General features: G+C 37.7%; 2 protein-coding genes across 3 annotated transcripts in view; one reads left to right on the plus strand and one right to left on the minus strand.

The window, feature by feature from the left end:
• The window catches only part of LOC107671159 (UPF0577 protein KIAA1324-like), a 21,176-nt gene extending 20,034 nt beyond the window's left edge, over window positions 1–1,142 (plus strand). Inside the window, exon 22 of one of the 2 annotated variants that reach the window (XM_016464025.1) lies at window positions 660–1,142. In XM_016464025.1, coding sequence (XP_016319511.1) covers window positions 660–722 — 63 coding nt within the window. In that variant the 3' untranslated portion in view covers window positions 723–1,142. The other variant, XM_016464024.1, reaches the window with a different exon arrangement.
• A 6,182-nt stretch (window positions 1,143–7,324) lies between these two features.
• LOC107671160 (metabotropic glutamate receptor 3-like) overlaps window positions 7,325–23,152 on the minus strand; it is a 42,036-nt gene continuing 26,208 nt past the window's right edge. Inside the window, exons 4-6 of the mRNA XM_016464027.1 lie at window positions 11,945–13,020; window positions 9,673–9,850; window positions 7,325–7,693 (exon numbers count right to left, since the gene is read on the minus strand). Coding sequence (XP_016319513.1) covers window positions 7,617–7,693; window positions 9,673–9,850; window positions 11,945–13,020 — 1,331 coding nt within the window. The 3' untranslated portion in view covers window positions 7,325–7,616. The remainder of the gene's footprint in view (window positions 7,694–9,672; window positions 9,851–11,944; window positions 13,021–23,152) is intronic.

Genomic DNA, 23,152 nt, shown 5'->3' on the forward strand with positions numbered 1-23,152 from the left:
CAACTGCAATTCTCCAATACAGAGAAGTCTGTGTGGGGATAGAAGAAGAGCGAAGAGGGATACGGAAAAGGAAAGGGAAGAATGGAAGTCCCTTTCTGTTCGATATCACACGCAGTGGCCTTAAGAAAACAAGGGCACAAGTGCCCGATGGAAAGGAATATGGGTTAAAAAAGCCTGCAGGAACATGGACGGATATGCTTATATGAATATTTCTGTCTTGATTTGTCACTATGCAGTTGTGTATGTGTGTGTTTTCCTTTTGTAAATGCATGGAAATTCCCTTCCTCTCCAATGCCCGGGTTTCTCCAGAAGCTTTTTGGAGCGACAGCCGTGACTTTACACAAGTCCTAGCTTGTCAGAGCGAATGTAGCCAAGGGTCAGGGTGAACACACAAATACACTCAGACTTTAAGCTTTACTGACAGACACTTCCAATCCCAGCTAAACAGCACTGGAAAGTCATGTAAAGTGTGTTGTGTTCAAGTGCAGCCAAAATAGACTGTTTTTTTTTTTTTTTTGTTAAGTAACCTATTTGACTATGACGGTGACATTCAAAATGAAATATGACACGAATAAAGTCTATGAATAAAGAGATTATTATTAGCTGTACAGCTATTTTTATGATTTTTCGACTTACCTCGGTGTCATTCTGGCTTACAGTACCAAGACAAACACGGGATTTCATGGGAAAAGTATTCCTGCAGAACAGTGACTGCAGACTGAGGTGATGAAACATGTGCAGTCTAATTAAGGAACTTAATGAACTGCCGCTGGGGTTTTATTCATGAAATTTTAAGACCCATCGACATGAAATCTGGGGAAATGATCTGCTGAGAACCATATTGATTCTGGATTGAGGTATAAACCTACAGTTTACTGTCCTGCTGGGATTTAGTTGTTTTGTTTGGTCCACTACTGCTCTGAAGTGTTAGATATACTGTAGGCAATATTATTCATGAGTAATTCATTTTGTGTGTGTGTGTTTACAGTGAAATGAACCTGTAACTGTGTCCAACTGATGTCAGTTCTTGATATAGCCTAATTTGTTTTTGATATTGTGTATAATAAATGATTGTTTGCACTCTCAAAAGTGTAAAACTGAAGAACTTCATAAACCAACCAATATGGTGTTATTTCAGTAAAAAGGTTTTTGATGACATCATCTGATGGTTTTGGTGAGTTTTTTTTTCATAACCTTTAAGTGAAAGTGTTATTTTAGTATTATTTAGATACTGTTATATAATGTTATATAAATATTTAAAAATAGTCTTTTTACATGCAATTAAGCAATTTTGTCATGTTTTTAAATTATTGTTGTTTTTAAATATTTCTATTTAGCTTTAATTTATTTGTAGTTTTAGTATTTCTACTCAAACTTATTTTCAGTCAGATGCCAGGTTGTTATTCAAGTCATTATTTATGGAATCATTTTTCAAAAAACAAAACAAATATGGTGTTGTTAGATGCATCGCAGCTTGACATCACTTGACATTTTATGTTTATATTAAATCTTTTTCTCACACCAAGCTCAATATGAATAGAAGCTGAGTGAAGATTCTTAAAAAAGTCTTTGTGTTCCACAGAACTGACGATTTTGCTCTCTTTGACTCATTGGATGGAAACGGTGCTAATTCGCAAATGTTTATGCGATATTCCAATTTTGCGCACAAGTTAAATTATGCAACTAAATTATTGCAACTTTGGGTGGAAACGGAGTAGATGATCACAGAATTGTCACTTTTGGGTGAAGTATCGCTTTAAGTAACGCTGCAGCGGTGTAGCAAAAGCTTTCTACGTAGCTGGCCTCATTAGTTCTCTCACTCTTTCTAAATGTCACATCTCACTGTCTTTTATTCTGACTCTCGTCTCTCGGGGCTTCAGAAATCTCGTGGTTGTAGGTGGAGGAGGTCGTGTCTAACCTGGAGAAGTGCAGCGGTTCTGATATCTCCCATAAAAGCCTCGACTCAGTGCCACAGCCATTAGAATTCCACGGAAGACGAAGGAAGTGTGATGTGCACAATTCACACACACAAAAAAAACTTGACTATCTCTATCCCTCAGCCATCACTTTAACTCTCTCATTTATGCCGTTCTCTCTCGCTTTCTCTCACCTGTGTGCTCTCTCTCATCAGTCGAACTCGTGTGGCTGATAAAAGGAAGTTTTCAAAGGCTTCAGCACTTCCGATGTATTATTCTGGCCAGAAAATCCCTGGCAAAAAATTGCATTCCATTTTCCCCGCTCATAATCTCTGCTGCTTCGTCCTCTTTAGAAAGGCAGAAGCCAGCTGATTGGATGTCAGCAGAATAATTCAGTGGAAGAGAGAACACCCGGGGAAGTGGTTTTTTTTTTGGTGAGGAAAAGCTAACCTGACTCGTCTTTGTGAGACATCTGAATCCATCACAGTCACATTGACAGAAAGTCTTGAGGAGGTAGGTGTTTTTGTGTTTGTGTATGATAATGATTCAGTTATCCCACAACCTCTACATGAGGAATAAAACATACAATTCATCATGTAGTTTGTTTATTATGATGTCATAATGTCCTTTTTATTGCACACTGCACCATGGGCACTGTTCTATTGCTTTGTGTTCAAACCGAAAAGCTCAGTGCCTTCCCAAAGTACACGTCCCACACGTTTGTAACTCTTTTACAGATCTGAAGGAGGGTTTTTAGTCTGGTTAAGCCTTGCATACAAATTTGAAATCACCCCATATTGTTCTTGGTACATCCAACGAACATGCTGTTTCAGAAAAACAGACTAAGAAAGAGTGTCCAGTCACACATTCAGTATTTGGGATGGACAACTGTTCTGTATTTACTAACAGATGTGACACTAAATTGTCCTGTACATACAACAGAAAACAAAATCAATCCATTTTTTTTGTAGGCCTGCACAGAATCAGTTTCATTGATTTTTACAATATTGGAACCTACCTAAGTTATATTTATTAAGTGTGTTGGCTAAGTTGATCATCTCAGCGCTGTTTATCAGATTTTTTTGCAGATTTTTCTTTCCAGAAAAGCACAGAAAATGTTGGGAAAGGTCTGCAGATTCTGTTCAGGTCTGGTCTTGAGTCGTGCCTGTAACCATAAGTGATGGATAACCACAGTAAACATCAAGACTTTGTATTATTTTGATTTAGTCGGATTAATCTAAACCATATTTGGCAACTCCTGCTGCCTTTACTGTAGATATTGAGCCAAAAATCTATTTTTTCCCCAATTACCTCGTCTGCCCAGACACTTAGAAAGTGTTCACCCAAAAATGAAAATGTACTGAAAATCTACTCACCCTCAGGTCATCCAAGATGTATATGAGTTTGTTTCTTCATCAGAACAGATATTGAGAAATTTAGAATTACATCACTTGCCCACGAATGGATCCTCTGCAGTGAATGGGTGCCGTCAGAATAAGAGTCCAAACAGCTGATAAACATATCACAATAATCTTCAAGTAATCCACATGGTTCCAGTCCATCAATTAACATCTTATGAAGCAAAAAGCTGTGTGTGTTTGTAAGAAACAAATCCATCATTATGTCTATCATAATAATGCCTTCTCCAGTAAAAGAAAGTCCATCCCCTGTTGTCCTTTATTATGGAATATGGACTGATATTTTGGCCAAAAGTAGCAGTCTGAAGATAAAAACACCTCAATGATCAATTTATTTCTTACAAACATGCAACTTTTCGATTCACAAGATATGAATTGATAGACTGGGGTTGTTGTGTGGATTACTTGTGGATTCTTGTGATGTTTTTATCAGCTGTTTGGACTCTCATTCTGATGGCACCCATTCACTGCAGAGGATCCATTGGTGAGCAAGTGATGTAATGCTACATTTCCCCAAATCTGTTCCTATGAAGAAACAAATTCATCTACATCTTGGATGGCCTGAGGAGTAAATGTTCAGCAAATTTTCATTTTTTGGGTGAACAGTTCCTTTAACAGGATTTCTATCTTGCTCTCTGCCTACATAATACATGCTCCGCTATTTAATGTCTGTATAGTTCTGCTCACACATCAACTCTATGTTGAATTCAGATGTGATACCTGTAAGTGTGAAGTAGTCAGTTTGGTTATAGGATACGGACGGTTGTCACATTCTTTCAAAACTAAACCGTTTATGAACCTAACCATATTGAGGACTCCAAACAGGGCTCATATCCATATTCTTCCATGGTGTGAAGATTTATGACAAACATGAACAGATCTATGAAAGTTTGCTTTAAACTTTCCCACACAGTTTAGACATAGCCGACTGCTTTTGCAGTAAGACCCTCGATCCCCACTCTGAAATGGAATTGCTGCAGTGGGTGAGGGAGGCTCGCTCTCCATTTGTGTTTCTGCGCAGACTGCAGTCTTGGCTCCCTCCTAAACCGTTTCTAAGCCACTCAGATGAAACCGCCACATTTTACTTTTTCTTCTCTCAAAGACATTCATAAAGAGGCTAAGGCTGGAACGAGGACCCCTAGCAACTTAACATGCAGAAAGAGGATGTGTGCAGATTTTGGGAGGGTGTTGTACTGCAAGCCTCACCACAAAAGCATTGAGTTGCTGAGTGGTGCTGGAGTTTATGGGGCAGTGAACTGCTTTACATAACCGCACGCTGTTTATCTCTCTACACTCACTGACTTACTAACTTTCTTTGTTTCAAATGTGGCCTGTATCTGCTGTCCTTACGTTGCCCTTTGTTTTGTAGTTCTTTCATTGTTAATTTACACAAAGAGCAAAATAATGTAAAGATTTATTGATATTGCCAATGTCAAAGTGACCGCCACAGTACTGGTTTCCAGTGTGTTGCTATGCACTTGTGATGACGTCCTGGGTGATTTTTAGAATGTTACTGTGCTGTTGCTAAGATGTTGTGGGTGGTTTCCAGGGTGTTGCTATGCAGCTGTGAAGATGTTCTGGGTGGTTTTTAGAATGTTACTGCGCTGTTGCTAGGATGTGTCTGGTTTCCAGGGTGTTGCTATGCAGCTGCAAAGATGTTCTAGGTGGTTTTTAGAATGTTACAGTGCTGTTGCTAGGATGTTGTGGGTGGTTTCCAGGGTGTTGCTATGCAACTGCTATGATGTTCTGAGTGGTTTTAGAATGTTAATAAATATTTTAGAATGTTGCTGTTGCTAGGGTGTGGTTGGTTTACAGGGTGTTGCTATGCAGTTTTGTTCTGGGTGGTTTTTAGAATGTTACTGTGCAGTTTCTAAGGTGTATTTTAAAATGTTCCTATGCAGTTACTAGGGTGTTGTGAGTGGATTCCAGGGCACTGCTATGCAGTTGCTAGGGTGTTTTGAGTAATTTTAATATGTTACTATGCATGTGCTAAGGTATTATGGGTGGTTTTTGCATTTGCTAAAGTGCTCATAGTGGTTTTTACCATATTACTATGCAGGTGCTAAGGTGTTGTGGGTGGTTTCCAGGGCATTGCTATGCAGTTCTTAACATGTTCTAAATGGTTTTAGCATGTTGTTATGCAGTTGCTAGGGTGTTCTGAAATGTTTCCAGTGCATTGATTTACAGTTGCTAAAGTGTTCTTGGTGGCTTTTAACATGTTACTGTGCAGTTGCTTGGTTTCTAGGATGTTCTTAGTGGTTTCCAGGGCATTATGTGGTTTCTAGGATCATCTGGCAAGTCAATGTCTCTTCTGATCCGTAGGTATGGCTTGAATCAATGTTAGTCCAATGAAATGTTAGAATTTTTAATCATTTGAAAGGCACAAATTGTAGATTTGAGTTACCTAACGATATTTACTTAGAGTTATGGATTTGTTGAAATTCGTAACCCTATTCTTCACCAGTAGTAATGACTAATTAGAGGGGGAAAAGGGAAAAACTGAGGAAGCATATGGTATATATGGGCTCGGCTACATATTGATTGTATGTGTGTGTGTAATAGTTGCACTATACATTGCACTACATCTTGTGTTTCTGTGAGCAAGTCCGTCTCCATTGGAAGACTAAATCTGTCATTGATTGGTTATGTTTTTCTGTCATCTGATTTTCTCATTCCTGCTGTGCATGTTCACCTCCTGGTACTGTTAACTGACACACAAATGATTTCCTTTGCTGCCATGCTGATGAATTATGAATGTTGAGAGCTTTAGCATTTCTAGGTTACTGTTACATGTTTGTTTACTATGTCTCTTCATGACGAGCTAAGAATGGATGATCCTACAATGACTGATACAGTTTTGACACTTGCATTAGGTAATGTGATATTTTACAGAATCCCTCGGGGCCGTGCGTTGGCCGCAAGCTAAAAACAAGCAAACAATCAAACTTTTAACATTTTAGCTATCCTCAATCTTCAGCTTGTCGAAGAACCAGAGTGTCCCACTCTCTTCCAAACGAACCAACAGAAAAACATAGAAATGTATAAAACTTTTGAAATGTAAAAAAAGACGTCTGTAAAAAAATGGCCTGGCCCCCTCCCGCCCAAAGGCTCTGAGGAACCTCTCGTATTAAAACTATAGAACAAATGATAAGGCACAACAAGCCGATATCGAACAACAGGATACATTTTACATTCACTGCATCACAAAGCATTTCACACATCAGAAACCTAACCGATTATCACCAGTTTTCCACTGAAATGGTGTCGGTGCCAGAGTTGGGATAGACCTCTAATTCTGATTAATGTTTTAAAAAGTATATTTGGTGAGGATATTATCCTATTATTTGACCTCTGTCAATACTGTTTCTTGCTTTGTCTCACGCAGGTTTAAGGGGCAGGTGTGGACCTGTTTTTTCTGGCAAATCACCTTTTATCCAGTCGACAAGTGTGGGACGGCACCAGCAACGGCACCATGACGGTGAAAAAGAGGTAAGTCAACTTTATAAAGTGCCTCACATGCTCATCTTCCAGAATTTCTGTCCCTAAAGGCTTCTCGTCACAGGCAATGTAAACATATAACGTCTCGTAGCACTGCATATCTGTGCTGCAACATAAACATGCATCACAGCCAATCTGAATACAACGCTTATGAGATGCAGTTAATGTAATATGCTTTCAGATGTCATGGCAGTGTACTAAAATGGTGTTGTAACCTCTGGCGTCAAGCCACTGCCTGTGATGAGACGACGTGAATTTTGAGGCGCGAGCGCTCACTCGATGGTTTCTGCTCTGGACCTCATGACCAGCGTAGACTCTAATACTGTCGACTTGTGCTGATAAAACCATCGGTTAAGATTCTGTACAAAATGTACAACATAGAAATACATACAGTTAGGTTATTACAATGAGGCCTACAAAAGAAAACGACCACAAATTCCAGTGTCCAGTATTGCAGGCGGAGCCGTTTCTGTCAGTCTCTACTGTGGCCCAATCAAAAACTGTGTTTTACATCATCACATCATGGCCGTTTACGACATACATAATAAAGCTATCAAAACAAAAGTTTCCAAAATCTCTATAAAGGATTTTTTTGTTCTTTTGTTTCTCTACAACAGTGTCAGACTGTCTATATTTACAACAAGCCCTAAAAATAATTTAATAATCATAATAATTATACACAATTTCTACGCACTGTAGGCAGACCTAGTTCTTGGGCATAGCACAATGTGTGCTGATTGGCTAACAGTCGCTAAGGAGCAGGAGTCTGGAGAAAGGGGCGGGGTCACAGAGAGGAAGTGGTGGAGTCGACAATCTCTCTGCCGTTGCACACCGTCGGGACGTAGTGGGCACTCACAGATGCTTAAGAAAGAGAGAAAAAGGAGAATTAGATGAATGCAGAGAAGGTATGGACACAGGAATGTAAAAGGGGTGGGACTTAAGAAGTAATTTTATATCTTAGTAACTTAAGTTATTTTTGCAGGAAATTTATCCCAACAAAATTTTATATATTACAAAACCATGCGGTAATGCATATTATTTTAGATTTTCCAGTAAAATAAATATATATATATTTTTTACTAATTAAATAAATTTTTTATTTTCTATTTTTTTAAAGAATTATTTTGTATTTTACTTGATGAGCGAAAGCAAGAAAGAAAGAAGGCAGAATGTGAATTAAACGATTGCAAAGAAGGAATGGACAATGGCAAAATGAGGCAAAAGTCTTAGTTAATAGTTAGTTAATAGTGAGAATTGGACCTTAAAATAAAGTGTGACCAAAGTATATTGACATATAGTAGGTATCAGTTATCATTATTTCATGCATAATAAAAATGTTCATACTGTGTATACAGCATATACTGTATATTGCAGCAATAGTGATGTATGTTAAAATGGTACACCGAACACAGCCAGGTTTACAGATGGCCAACTTCACATAAAAGGCACCACAAACTTTTCACAAAGTTCACCGACATGCTTTTCCCCTGATTTGATTCTCCTCGTTCTCCTCTCATCAGCTCCCTCCCCCTCTTTTCCCTCCTAGCGAGTAACTCTATGTGATCTCTGCTCTGCAGTGTCTTCTCTTCCTTGCAGTGTCTGTCATGTTATTTATTAGACGGATGAAATGTGAATAAAGATGAAACTGTTTACCTGATCTGTTTTTGTGCTTGTAAATAATGCATTAGAGCAGAAGCTGTTGTCTGCGCACACATGGGCTTATTACCCAGCATCAGGCATTACACAAACGGCCACTCAGCCGCACCTTTCCTCTGGGCTCTTACACAACTGCTCTGTGTGACAATGCTGACATTAAAATCCTCAGTGTAAATTGGCATATCAAAGTGCTGTTATCACTACAAACTGTCTGTGTAAGCACTGCGGAAAGTTCAACATTGACAAACAGTTGGCCTTGCGTGTCACAAATGAATCACTTTGCAGCATTTTCTTATTTTGTGCTGTTCTGTGTTTTTTTTTGGGCCATCAATGCAATTTTGCATGATTGTGTACGTGTATATTATATGATAAAATTAGACCCATCATGCCATATCCATGGCAATAAAATCAACAATAACAATAATGTGGTAGCTAAACTGTTCTGAGAGATTGCTATGGCATTCCTAGGTGGTTGCTAGGGTGTTTTGAATGGTTGCTAAGTCATTGTTAAGGTGTTCTATGTTTAAGCCTGCGTCAGAAATTAATTATTTTATAAACGGGCAATATTTGTTCCCTAGACTTTGATTGATTGATTGCATTTTCAAAATCCAGGCAATTTTTTGAAATCTTTATTTTATACTTTCTCTTGGTTGTCCTGCGTAGTTGCCAGACAGTCTGCTAAGTTTAAATTTTAAGTCTAATTGTTTAGAAAAGTAATAAGTAGGTATACATTTATTTATTTATTATTTATTTATTACAACAACAATTTCAGTATCCAGGCTTTTTTATACTGTTTTTGCCCCAGGCCCTGCTCTTGACCCTGGTTTAAACACATTGGGTGTCCTTGGTAGTTGCCAGATAATCTGCCAAGTCTGTAGTCTGATTGCTTACAAAAATAATATATTTCCCTTTTTTCCACTCTGAATAGTGACATGATTTATAAAAATTTTTATCTAAAGTTTTGTATTTTTGAATATATTAATTTAGTTTGTTTAAATGATTTTATTATTAACAAAAAGCAACTTAAGGAAGAAGAAAATACAGAAATAGATGTATAAATGAACAGAAATCTCTCCTCAGTAAGTCACACAATTTGCTTGTATTATTCATGTCTGTGGCACAAATGTGACATACTTAAAGTTCAAATGTTCTAATTGATCTGTTTGTTTGTGTGCAGATCTCACCGTGGGATGCGTAGCTAGTGGCCGGCCCACTCACACTGAGCCGGTTCATGTTTAACCGGTGACTGGTGACGTTCTTCTGAGGCTGGAACATGATGATGTGGACTTTGGGGGCAAACATGCAGCCCAGCACCACAAATCCGCTCAGACTGACAGATATACACATGGTTGTTGTTTGGACCTGAGAGAGAGGAAAACCACAATTCATTTCTCACCCTCATTGTCTCTAAGGTGTCTCTCATTTATTCCCATAATCAGAAGCTATTAGTTGTAACTATCAAGAACCCCTCGGTTAATAAAAAGGTAGAGCACGGGGATATAATAACAGTGACATTTAGCAAAGTGCTGCGTAAATAGCATTTGATTAGAAGTAGTTGAACGTCTCCCATTAGCAACATAATTTTCCTCCCTCCAGTTTTAGATCTTCGTGTTGTTCCCCGCGGTCCCCCGTCAAGGCGCACCACTGTGAGTGAACAGATAGGAGGACGGATATAACACTAAACTGAACAGGAATTTCTCAGCCTAGGGGAATCTAGACCTTCACTAACAATCCAACGCTGTTCCACTTAAGGAACGATTTCACAGAGAGCTAAATGAACAGTATGATCTTTTTCAGTTAGACCTTTATATCATTATGACTTCTCAGTGGGTTTAAATAAGTTCCCCATGCACATACATTCATGTCCTGCTAAAAATACGCAAACCGATAAGCTGTTCTGTTAGTCTTGCTCATATATTCTGCAATGTAATCAGCGTGAGCCATCTTACAAAGCTGTCCTTATTCTGTTGTGTTTTACTTGGTTGGTTCCTAGCTCTGCATGCATTTGCACTCTGGTTTCTGTATCTTTCAACTATCCTGCACTTCTACAGGCATCAGCATTCTGTGTGAATGGTCTTTGAGAGCCTCTCTTCGCACTTCATTGACTGCGGTCTAGTAAGACCCGTTTTCGTCCTGCTCACTGCAAGAATTCCTCTTTGCGTCATCAGGCTGTCTACATGGTCCAGTCCCTCTCTTGAGTGGCAATGCTGTTTGGGTACTTCAAGCTGGATTCACTCGGTGTGGTGAATGACAAGCTCGGTTATAGAGACTGAATCGCTCTGTGATATATTTGTTGCATCAACGAGCTATTGAGAAGTTGTCTGTTGAGGCTACATGTTTGCTGAAGATTTAAATTTGTCAACAGATTTCTATCCGACAGTTCTGCTTACTTGGTGTGATTCCTAATACACGTAACAGCTATCCGAACAGCAGGCGTCTTGCGGTCCCACAAGCGTGGATACAAGACAGCGTCGTCTGTTTTGCATGTTAATGGCTTTTTTTTCTGGTTCCGCTTTTCAGCTCAGAACAGTTTGATTCATTCTCACTAAAGCAGATTAAATCTAGCTGTGTTCAGTTAGCTTCAGGTACTTTCATTTGATTTGAGCAGTATTTCTGCTTATGTCAGACAGGACTGAGTGTAATTCAGTTATGTTAAGAATTGGTTCCCTTTAAATTCATGAGCTGGAAATGTAATCGATTTGGCCACACCCCAAATGAAGGAAAATTTATTTTGATTTGTACAGTAACAAATATTGTTATTTTTTTGTAAGTAAAAAGTTAAGTAAGATGTCCCCTAACCTCATTGGGGCAGAAGGTCCACAGTGGCATGTTGCTGCTGGTATTTTTATTAATATAATAATTTTGAATATTAATTTGTTCTCTAAGTTACTGTTCAGATGTGTTTCTTTGACTAGGATTCTGTTATTTGATTTGGCTGTCATTCTATTTTTTTTTTAGGATTTTACATTTACACTCTTTTAAAACAATAAATATAACAAACAATATTTAGATTAAATAATTTAAACAGTCAAATTTCAAATCGTATATATCTGTCTGTCTATAAGGCCTAAGAAACTTCTTTAAACTTTCAGACGAGGCCATCATTCAAGATTTGCCCTGACAAACCTTCCTTTTCTACTTAAAGGGAACGTTCACCCAAAAATGAAAATTCTGTCATCATTTCATTGCAGGACAAAAGAAGATACTTTGACATTGGCACCTAAACAACATTGGAGCCCAGTGACTTTCATTGTATGGAGAAAAAACACTGAAACTTCTTTTGTGTTCCACAGAAGAAAGAAAGTCATACAAGTTTGGAATGACATGAGCGTGAGTAAATAGTGACAGAATTAAATTTGTGGGTGATTTATCCCCTTAAAAGTTACACTTATTGCAGTTATATGAATTTCATTTCACTTTCATTTTACAGAAATAATTTTACAGTGTCAGAATTACCCTGTAGTCACTGGAGGTGACGTAGAAGATGGGCAGGAAGGCCAGCCAGATGATACAGGTGGTGTACATGGTGAAGCCGATGAACTTGGCCTCATTGAAGTTCTCCGGACACTTGCGAGTCTTGAAGGCGTAGACTGTGCAGAGGACCACCAGAACCACATTGTAGCTTAGCGACAGCAGCATGCTAGAGTCCCGTACGTTACACTTCAAAATGACAGTCTGACGTTTCTCCGGCGTAGTGAATCGCCGTGTGCCGGGCACTTCCACGAGTAGCCAGACGGACACCAACAAGAGCTGCACGGAGATCAACGACAGACAGATGAATACCTGTGAGCTGGGACTGATGAAGCGTGGCCGCTGAGCCCCACCCTCTTTCACGCCACTGAAGATGCGAGCAATGCGATTGGTCTTCGTGAGCAAGGCGGAGTAACACACTGCGAACGAGGTGCCGAGGCCTAACCGCCGCAGCGTGCACACGATAGGCGAAGGTTTTGCAATGAATATGAAAGTCATGATGTAGGACATGAAGACGCCCAACAACAGGATGTAGCATAGCTCACGACCGGATGCTTTGACCAGTGGCGTGTCATTGTGCCGAATGAAAACGATGAAGACCATTAAGGTACATATGAAGCCAACGCATGCAATCGAGATGGGTCCAATGGCCCAAGCGTCCTCCCACATGATGTAGTCCTCAGGAAGGTCGTAGCATCCGGTCAGGTCGGGACGGGGCCATTGGCCAGGCGCACAGGGCATGCATGTGAACTCGTCTGGCAGGTATTCGTAGGGCTCGCAGGGAGTACATATCCAGCAACAGTATTCGCCGGCTTGCATCTTCTTCATCTCGTTAGGAGCGCAAGGGTCACTGCACTGAGACGTGGGTACGTCTGCTCCCCTCGGCCAGCCGATCAAGCCCTCATTTAGGGAAAGACTCTCTGCCCACTCTCCAACCTGAATGTAAGTGAACTTGTCGCTGCCTGGCACACGCTGGTAGTTGAAGATGTTGTAGCGGCCCATTCCGTCGCCATATGCGTCAAACTTTACATGATTCTCCAAGCCGGCAGGGGAGAACGGAGCTTGAGAGAGAATGCCAAAGAGTTAATTCACACATATCAAGTGGAACGAAACACATTATTAACTTACGAACAGATAGTTCCCTTTATGACCGTCTTTGGTTATTATCAGTAACATAAACGGCTACAGGCTCATGAAGCAATTATAGTAGGCAAAGAAAAGTATAATCAAATCTCTAAACAAAATGACTGCAATGCCATTCGACTTCAAGTGGAGAATGTATCGAGGGTTTGATGAGTAATCGGGCTGCTTTCTGTCAGGGTTCATGTGGTATTGGTTTTATCGTTCATATGTTGTCTGTCTCCCCTCCCACACACCTCTGTACTGTATCTCAGGGCTCTGGGAGTAAGCGTCCTTGGTCAGCACATTGCAAAATAAGACATGGGCAAATGAGCACAGAGGAGCTGATGCTTCTGTCTCGCGTGTTGGCCTCAGGGAGGATGATATATTGTGAACCGGGAGAAAAGACGACAAGAAAATGCCCCTAGAGGGATGATGGTGAAACTGTCACTACTGTTTGTTCAGGTGATTATTTTTCTATAGTGGCAAAAGTAAGAGTGAGAATTGAAGTTGTGGAGATGTTGACAGAAGTTGTCGATCTATCTGTCTTTCTCTGGATCTGTCTGTCTTTCTCTGGATCTATCTATCGATCGGTCGGTCTGTCTGTCTGTCGTTCGTTTGCTCATTCTATCATTCTATTTATCTGTCGTTCCTTTGTTCACTCTATCTATCTATCTATCTATCTATCTATCTATCTGTCTATCTATCTATCTATCTATCTATCTATCTATCTATCTATCTATCTATCTCTCTGTCTGTCTGTCTGTCTGTCGGTCGTTCGTTTGCTCGTTCTATCATTCTATCTATCTGTCGTTCCTTTGTTCACTCTATCTATCTATCTATCTATCTATCTATCTATCTATCTATCTATCTACCGTCTGTCTGTCTGTCTGTCGTTCGTTTGCTCGTTCTATCATTCTATCTGTCGTTCCTTTGTTCTATCTATCTATCTATCTATCTATCTATCTGTCTGTCTGTCTGTCTGTCTGTCTGCCGTTCGTTTGCTCGTTCTATCATTCTATCTATCTGTCATTCCTTTGTTCACTATCTATCTCTATCTCTCTATCTATCTATCTATCTATTGTTCATTTGCTTGTTCTATCATTATCATAGTTCTATCATCTATCATAGTTAAAAATTACAAAAAATAGTAAATAACACCATATTGTTTTTTATAATTTTTATAAATATAAACATGTATACACATTTGACTAGCTAGATGGATGGATGAATCGATCTGTCATGCATGTGTATATATTTATATACAGTATTTATAAAAAATAATAAAGTGGCATGTTATTTATTTACTTATTTTTGAAATGTAGACACAAATAGTAGGCTACAGCCAAACCTGGTGCAATGCATTTTCTCTGCACAGTGTAATTGCTCAGAGGATCTCTGAAAGCTCGCTGCTGGATGATGATTCATCAGATAAGGAAAACAGGTTAGAAGTTATGAACCCCATCATTCACAAAGATAACGTCAATGTCAACACCCATGCACTCACGCACCCACTCACACACACACACACACACACACACACATGCAGCTGAGGTGCAATGAAATCCACACACATCTTGCCGTAGTCGAGAACTTCTTCGTGCGCTGGATCAAATTAACCTTCTGTGGCCCATAGTTCATTTCTTCATAGCTCATCTGTTCGTTCCAGAATTTGATGGCACGCGACCCTCGATAATGTGTAATCATCCCTCATTGGCAGCAGATGCCGAGCACACCCCTGTATTAAATAATCAGCATCTGGTAACAGGATAATTAACTGTAATATAATTACCCGTTACAAACACTAATTGCAGTTAATTAGCTTGCGCTGAGCCTCCAAGGATATGGCCATACCTTTTGTGGGAAAAATGCTTTCAATATAGGATTCGTAGAGACTGTCTGTCTATCTTATCTTATCTTATCTTATCTATCTTATCTTATCTATCTTATCTTATCTATCTATCTATCTATCTATCTATCTATCTATCTCAGATATCCAGTGAGGAATGCCATGCCATCCATCCACTGGATGGATAGATATGTGATTATGGGAGAGGTTGAAATACATCTATCAGTGATAGATTGATGGATAGATCAGTATGATTGAAATACAGATATTAGATCATGTATGGTAAGATATGGGATTATGATTGAAAAATAGCTTGAATTGGTCATAATTTGAATTGGTCCTCAGTTCAAACTCAAAGTCTCTTATTTTATGGCAGGCTACAAAAGAAAATTGTTTTTATACATTTTTGTTCACTTTTATTGTAGGTTATGTATGATCTTTTGAAGATATATCATAGACAAAAAAAACTGTAGGGTATGTATTTAACAGCCATTATATTGTTTGTCTGGGGCAACATAAAATAACGGGTTAGCAGTGTCAATCAGAATATCTCTCTGTGCATCCCTGACAGATGTTTGCATGTTTTGTCATGGGATGCTATAGACACAGATACAGTAAATCAACAAATCAGGCTTGTAGTCTGACGGTGCCTTAAAATAGCTTTATTGATCTGAACAGATCCGGTAAGAGCAGTTTAACCTGTGTGAGAGGAGCAATTCTGTCTATTACTGCTCGGCACGAATCACTCAGACTGCTTGTGGAGCGGAGGGACATAAACACTTACAGACCGACTGAGGATGAACATGAATTTATAATTAACCTCTCTCTCATTGTAGGGGATTCACAAAGTTGTTTACAGATTTTGACACATACGGCATAACGATCATCATTACGGCATAAAGAACATCATTCTATCAAGTGTAGAAACGTGGTCAGGGGTGTTAGGCACTTATTTTTTGAAAGAGAAAAACACCTTTACTACCTTAATGGTCCTTTAATTTGTTGTTTCGCTCTTTACATCGCTCCACTTGAGTTGAGTTCGCTCGTTCAGATGAATTATACATGCAGTGACTGTTTCTGCAGGTTACATCGTTACGCCTGTCGGTGGTGACAAGTGACCTTATGAGTGAGTCACTGATTCATTAATTCAACTGATTCGTTCCAAAATGTTGAATCATTCACACAACCGATTCATGGTGACACGTGTTTATCAGCAGTTACTGAATCATGCACTCAAATGATTTGTTCAAAAACACTAATTCATTCAGTAAGGCCACTACTGTCTGTTGGGCGATGGAGCATAAATAGACAAACTAAGTAACTTGTGTTTATTGAAAATATGTGTATTCATAATATAGTGAATATATATTTTATAATATATAATTGTTATAAATTAGAATTGAAATCTGACAGGTCGTGCACTTTTGAACATCATGATAATTGTTTTCAACAGAAAAGTGCTAGCTCTAGTTTATTTCATTTAATTTTTTTATTGTAGCAACTTGTGCAGTCTCTTTTTCTGTCTCTCTCTCAGGTAATATACGCTTGTCAGTTACTCTTTAAGCTCCATGGTAACATTATTTTCTGTTTTGACAGAGACACATAGAGGTGGCGATGTGACATCACTGCTGAGCATGATCCGCTTGACTCTGAGGTACCACAACATGTCAATCTGGCATCCGAGACGTTTCCAAAATTCAGGGTTTAAAAACAACATATCTCTACTGTGCACACCTATGCAACTGACAGTCGCCATTCAGATACAGCATCCCCGTCAAGGACCCACACACAGCCATCCACAGACACTCTGAGCTGAGTTTGACAGTAGTGTTTTGATGAGCTTCTTCACAGAGAAAGGGAGAGCAGAAAGAAATTATAAAGAGGTGTGTCTGAGGAGATAGCAGAGGTGGAGGACTAGTTACATGATTTGACTGGAGTTGCACATTTAAGGATTTGTGACTTGCTTGACTAAATGAAATGACTCTGGACTCTACTTGGACTTGAGGTAGATGATACAATGTTATAACAATGAATTATTTTGCAAAATGACATTCACAGAACAACTAAAACCTCTCAGTCTACATTTGCTCATTCATGCAAAAGAATACCATTTACATCGTTTTTGTCACCCAGAGTGAAATTTAAGACTAAGACTAAATAATTTTTAATACTTTTTAGAAAAAAAAAAAAAATTCAACTCATGATTACAGTGTTTAAATCATCTAGGATATGGCTACCCTCCAGTAACATCACACCTCATTGGTTCATGCGTGTATACAGGAGTTGATCAATAATTTGATTTGAGATTGAATAACTACCTAAATATTGCTCTGTTCATCATACAATGGAGTTGAATGGATTACTTTTACGCTAACTTTAATGTTGAGTTTTTGAACACCTTTGACTTTCACTCTATAGAAAAAAACAGCTGAAACATTTTTCAAAATGTTTATGTTCTACAGAAGAAAACCAGTTTGAAACAGCATGTGGGTGAGTAAATATAATATAAGTAAAATAGTAATGTAAATAAGTAGTATAAGTAAATATATATTTACACTACCGTTCAAACTTTTGCAGTCATTAAGATTTTTTTTATTCGTTTTGAAAGAAGCCTATATTATGCCCACTAAGACTGCATTTTTACGGTTAAATTTTATGAAAAAAATAAAATAAATCGAATATATTTTAAAATGTAATTTTTAATTTCTGTGATGCAAAGCTGAATTTTCAGCATCCATTTATTCTGGTCTTCAGTGTCACATGATCCTTCATAAATCATTCTAATATGCTGACTTGCTCCAGAAACATATTATCAGTGTTGAAAACAGATATTTTAGGCAAATTAGGACATCTCAATGGCAAAAAGTGTCCCACTTTACATGAATTCACCTCTATATATTCAAGCTGCTGAGTTTGTGCTCAAGAAAAATGTCTTATTATAAATGTTGAAAACAGATGTGATGCTTAATTTTTTTTTTTTGTGTGGAAACCATGCATTTGTTTAATGTATTATCTTTACTGTCACTTTGGAATAATTTTATAATTTTTAATTTCTTTGTATCATTAAGTACTACGCAAAAATGAGCAATTCCTAAATTATCAGGGTTAACAACGAATGCTTTTGTGACCTATTTACTATATTTTGTGTTTTACTTGTAATTTAGCTACACACACAATTTAGCTACAGCTGACAGAAACAGTTTTTAAACATTAATGTAGACAAAACAACATTATGTTTCTTTTCAGATATTTATAATTCATGAATCAGAAAGTTCATTTCCTGGAGGGAAATAAATAAGTAATATAAGGCACTTTTTGTACTGTGACATTACTTGATTCTTAGCAGGAGAGCTTACACGAAGTGAGCCACTGACTTGCCATTTTTCTATACTGCAGACTCGAGACTTGCCTATGGTTTACCACCTCTGGTTATGGATGTGTTTATGACTCTGTCTAGCTATATAAATGCACAGCAGTTTGGACACTGTTGTGAGATAGTGAGGTATAGATGCTATCCATGCCTGACTTTCCCACATCGCTGTTTACATGCAATAAATCTTCCAGAGAGCAACAGATACACAAGCTCTTCTTTCTGTGGTGCCAGTTCAGTGTGTGTATGTGTACTGCATGTGTGTGGTGGGTTAATGGTGGGTGGATGAGCGATTGCTTTGTTTCATAGTGTATTATGATGTTGCTCTGTGTGTGTTAAGAATGTGCAAGGTGAAAACTCTTCTGTAGCTGCTCAGTGTCAAATGCTTTTGCTGCTATGAAATTACACCATCGCTAAAATAATAATCTATTGTTGTGAGGCATGATAAATATTTACTCCAGATCTGTGAATTTGAGAGGCAGCTAATTAGTCGTAAGTGATCTATTAGATGCAGATGGAGGTGATGGTTAAATCCCAGCTTTCAATGTGTGTGTGTGTGTGTGTGTGTGGGGCGATGCTGGGCGGACGAGCAATTGTTTTTGTTTCATGGTGTGTGGGTTGAAAGTGTCTGAGAAAAGGAAAAACACAAATATCCCATTGTGTGTGTGTGTGTGTGTGTGTGTGTGTGTTGATAGCTCTTTTCCAAATTTTAGTGACTTGCCTACCTAAACATCATTTTGAAGCATCACAGGTGTTTCCGACACGAAGGCAATTGTTTCAAAAGGTTAGTGGCAGAATTATCTTGCCCTCTAGATACATGTTCATTTTTTTTGGGGGGGGGGATTTATAAGGATTCAGTAAGGATACATTAATTAAAAAGTGACAAAGACGGTTATAATGTTACAAAGATTTATGTTTCAAATAAATGCTGTTCTTTTGAACTTTCTATTCATCAAAGAATCCTGGAAAAAAATGTATTATTGTTTTAACAACTGTTTTAAATTTGCTAATAATAAGGTATTTTCAAATCAGCATATTAGAATGATTTCTGAAGGATCATGTGACACTGGAAACTGGAGTAATGATGCTAAAAATTCAGCTTTGACATCACAGGAATAAATTACATTTAAAATATATTAATATATACAATACATTCATATATTACACCAAAAAGAGTTATTTTAAATTGTAAAAATGTTTTACAATATTAATGTTTTTACTGTATTTTTGTTCAAATAAATACAGACTTTGTATTAAATTTAAAAAGTGGTGTAGTTTAGCCAAATTATAATCGCATACATCCTTTATGGAGAAATATAAAAAAAGATTTTTTTTTACAGAATACAGAAAAGCATTTTTTAATGCTTAGTAGCCTATCACCTAAATTAGCTTAGCAAGCGGGCACTGAGGTAGTCATAAATATCAATTTTTTGCATTGCAGTGGTATTGCTTAGTGCATTTAAAATGACATATATTTATAAATATTCATATATTTGTCATTTTAAATGTACAAAGTCCTACTACTGCAATAGAAAATGGCTTACAGTTAAGTTTTAGCAATAGCTGTGTTTAACTTATCCAGCAGAAACTGTAACTGTAAGCAGGTGCTATGCAGCACTGTTAGTTTCTCAACCTCTTCAGTATGACACATTACATTCGCCAGTCTTTCATTACAAAAAGCATTACAAGCCAGTCTAAGCTAAAACCAAGTTTGACTAAGTTTAAGTACAGTTGCTCCAGATGTACAGTATCACGTATGAAGTTCTATTTTAGTTTGGATGTTGCTTAGGATGGCAGTTGCCTTTGTAGGTAGTAGAAAGCAATGAAGATCATGCGTTTTTGGAATACGAGGGCGAACATCTAGTGTGTGTTTGTGCTTAGTGTCTAAATGAGTGTGGCTCAATGGAAGTACTGTATCCCTCTGTCTATCTTGCTTTCTTTTTCTCTTTGTTGACAGAACTCCCCTCCTGTAACCCTACTGGATTACCTCACCACTTGATGCCATGTGGCGACCTAATTGCTATAGCAACGGCATTTTGCCACAGTGTGTTAGAGTATTCGAGGAGTCGGGGCTCTTGGAGATGTGACAGGCTCCTTGCAGCACAGAAACGCTCTGACGCAAAGGGTAAGGTTTTTACACAACACCACTGACAAGAGGAGCTGTCTGTGAATAGCACTTTGTGACATCCAGCTAACCGCTTCTAACACCTTTAACATGCAATAAGCCATAACCAGGTCCTGCTGGATGAATGTTCTAGAAGGAGGTGGAATATTCTTCAGGGCTGTAGACTAGAGTAGATGGTATACCTGGTGTTAATATCCATCTTTGGGTGATTCAATCACAAATGATCAATTACGATGTTTGCAATTAACTGTATACCAGGTATTTACATGTTAAAATGTGTATCCAATGAATTTATTTAAAGGAATAGTTTGGCCAAAAATGAAAATTCGTTCATCATTTACTCACCCTCCTGTTGTTTCAAACCTGTATCAGTTTCTCTTCCTTCTGTGCCAGGTTATTATAGTTAAATAAATCTAAAACTTAAACATAAAAAGGTTTGTTACTTAAATATTAAATAAAATAAACTTGAACTGAAAGTTATTTGAAGTATTACATATGAATATTATATTATATTACAGTATATTATATTATATATATATAACTAGTTGCAATATTTCTCATTTTAGTTAAGTTCTCATCTAGTTTAACTTTAGGTACTAAAATTACAAAAACTTAAACTAAATAAAAATGATTAAAAACTATATAGACATGTTAATAAGAAACAAAATTACTAAAACTTTAACTAAAATGAAAAAAAATGTTTTATATATAACAATAAAAACTCAAAATACTTATAAAAACTATAATAGTATCTCAATAATATTAAAATGTCACAGTTCTGGAACATAATAGAAGATATTTTGAGAAATGTCTCGGTGTGTTTTTTTCCGTACAAAGAAAATCAATGGGTTCCAACATTGTTTGGTATCTCTTATGCTCACCAAGGCTGCATTAATTTGATAAAAAATACAGTAATAAAGTAATTTTAAATGTTAAAGTCATTTTAATATGCTGATTTTAATTATTATCAATGTTGAAAACATAATATTTATATTTAATAATGTTTTCAACATTATTATCAGTGTTTAAAACTGCTTAATATTTTTGCAGAAACCACAATATAATTTTTTAATGGATAATGTTACTCAATATTTGTGTGTGCTATTCATTTGAATGCTTAGAATACATTCTATCCAAAAATAATCTTTTATGTTCCACAGAAGAAAGAAAGAAATACAGGTTTGCAACGAGATGAGGGTGAGTAAATGATAACAGAATGTTCATTTTTTGTGTGAAAAACTTGATTCCAAGCTCCCAGTTCGCTAGGTTTTGGAACAGAGCAAATGTTAATATCAAGTGCAAGTAGGCTGCCACCGGTCATACAAAATGCCAAAAGGTGTGCATCCGAGTTCTGAAAACCAACCAAAGGTATGACAAACAGACTCAAGTCTGCACCAAAAGCTCTAGTGTGAAAGCACCTTTAGTAATAATAGGCTCTCTACAGATAGAAAGAACGCTAGAGAAGGGGCAACTGTGTGCACTTTGTGAGTCAGAATGCTAGGAAGCGCAGAGGGACTTAATTCTTCACTGTAGGGAGGAGAACGTGAACTGTAAATCGTTCTGGGCTTCTCTTCTCATCTCTTCCATCTTTCCTCTGTTTCTCTCTTTCTCCATGGCAGATCATCTATATCAACACCCTTCTTTTGATTCCAAGCACATCTACGTTCATTCTCACTCCACAAGCTCCTCCATTCTGTCTTTTCTGTCTCTCTCTCTACCTCCATCTCCTCTGTTTGCATGATGATGATGTTTTTCCCCCTCCTGTTCTCCTGCATGGCTTGCCTCCTGCCTCCCTCTCAATCGCCCCAGACAGCAAACCCCACACGTCTTTGATTCTGCGCTTGAAAAATGAAGATGGTGAACTTCAAAGGGAATGTTCTTCTGCTGATGCGTACCAGCCCACTCAACCTCTCTCCCGTCATTTTATCTGCCCAATCTTTCTCTCTCTTTCTCTCTCTCTCTCGCTCTTTGTGTCTCTTTCTCTCTTTTCTGTGTGTGAAACTAGCGCTACGTCCCTCTGTTAGTCTGTTTTTCATGCATACACATGCACACATATGCACTGTACAAAAAGTACTGTGGCGGTACAGTGACAGTATCAGATAATAAAATCATGGCATTTTAATATATACCATGTAGGTTGTATGGCACAATTTTTCATGTAGTTTTTGTCTTTTTTAATGTATTACTTGTTTTACAAATATCTATCTATCTATCTATCTATCTATCTATCTATCTATCTATCTATCTATCTATCATGTACAGATCCTTGCAACATGGGGCCGTGCATTATCATGCAGCAACATGAGGTGATGGTCGTGGATGAATGGCACAACAATGGGCCTCAGGATCTCGTCACGGTATCTCTGTGCATTCTATCTATCTATCTATCTATCTATCTATCTATCTATCTATCTATCTATCATCTATCTATCTATCTATCTGTCTATCTGTCTGTCTGTCTGTCTATTAAAAAGTGACAGTAAAAACATTTAAAATGCTACAAAATGTTATTACTTAAACACCAAATCAGCATGATGAAGTGATTTCTGAAAGATCATGTGACACTGAAGAATGGAGTAATGGCTGCTGAAAATTCTGCTATGCCATAGGAATAAACTAATGTTGAAAATATATCAAGAACGAAGCAGTTATTTTAAATTGTAATAATATTTCACTAAATTACTGTTTTTACTGTATATTTGATCAAATAAATGCAGTCATGGTGAGCAT

This window comes from Sinocyclocheilus anshuiensis, unplaced genomic scaffold, assembly GCF_001515605.1.
Source record: "Sinocyclocheilus anshuiensis isolate Anshui unplaced genomic scaffold, SAMN03320099.WGS_v1.1 scaffold1141, whole genome shotgun sequence".
In the NCBI taxonomy this organism is placed as follows: Eukaryota; Metazoa; Chordata; class Actinopteri; order Cypriniformes; family Cyprinidae; genus Sinocyclocheilus; species Sinocyclocheilus anshuiensis.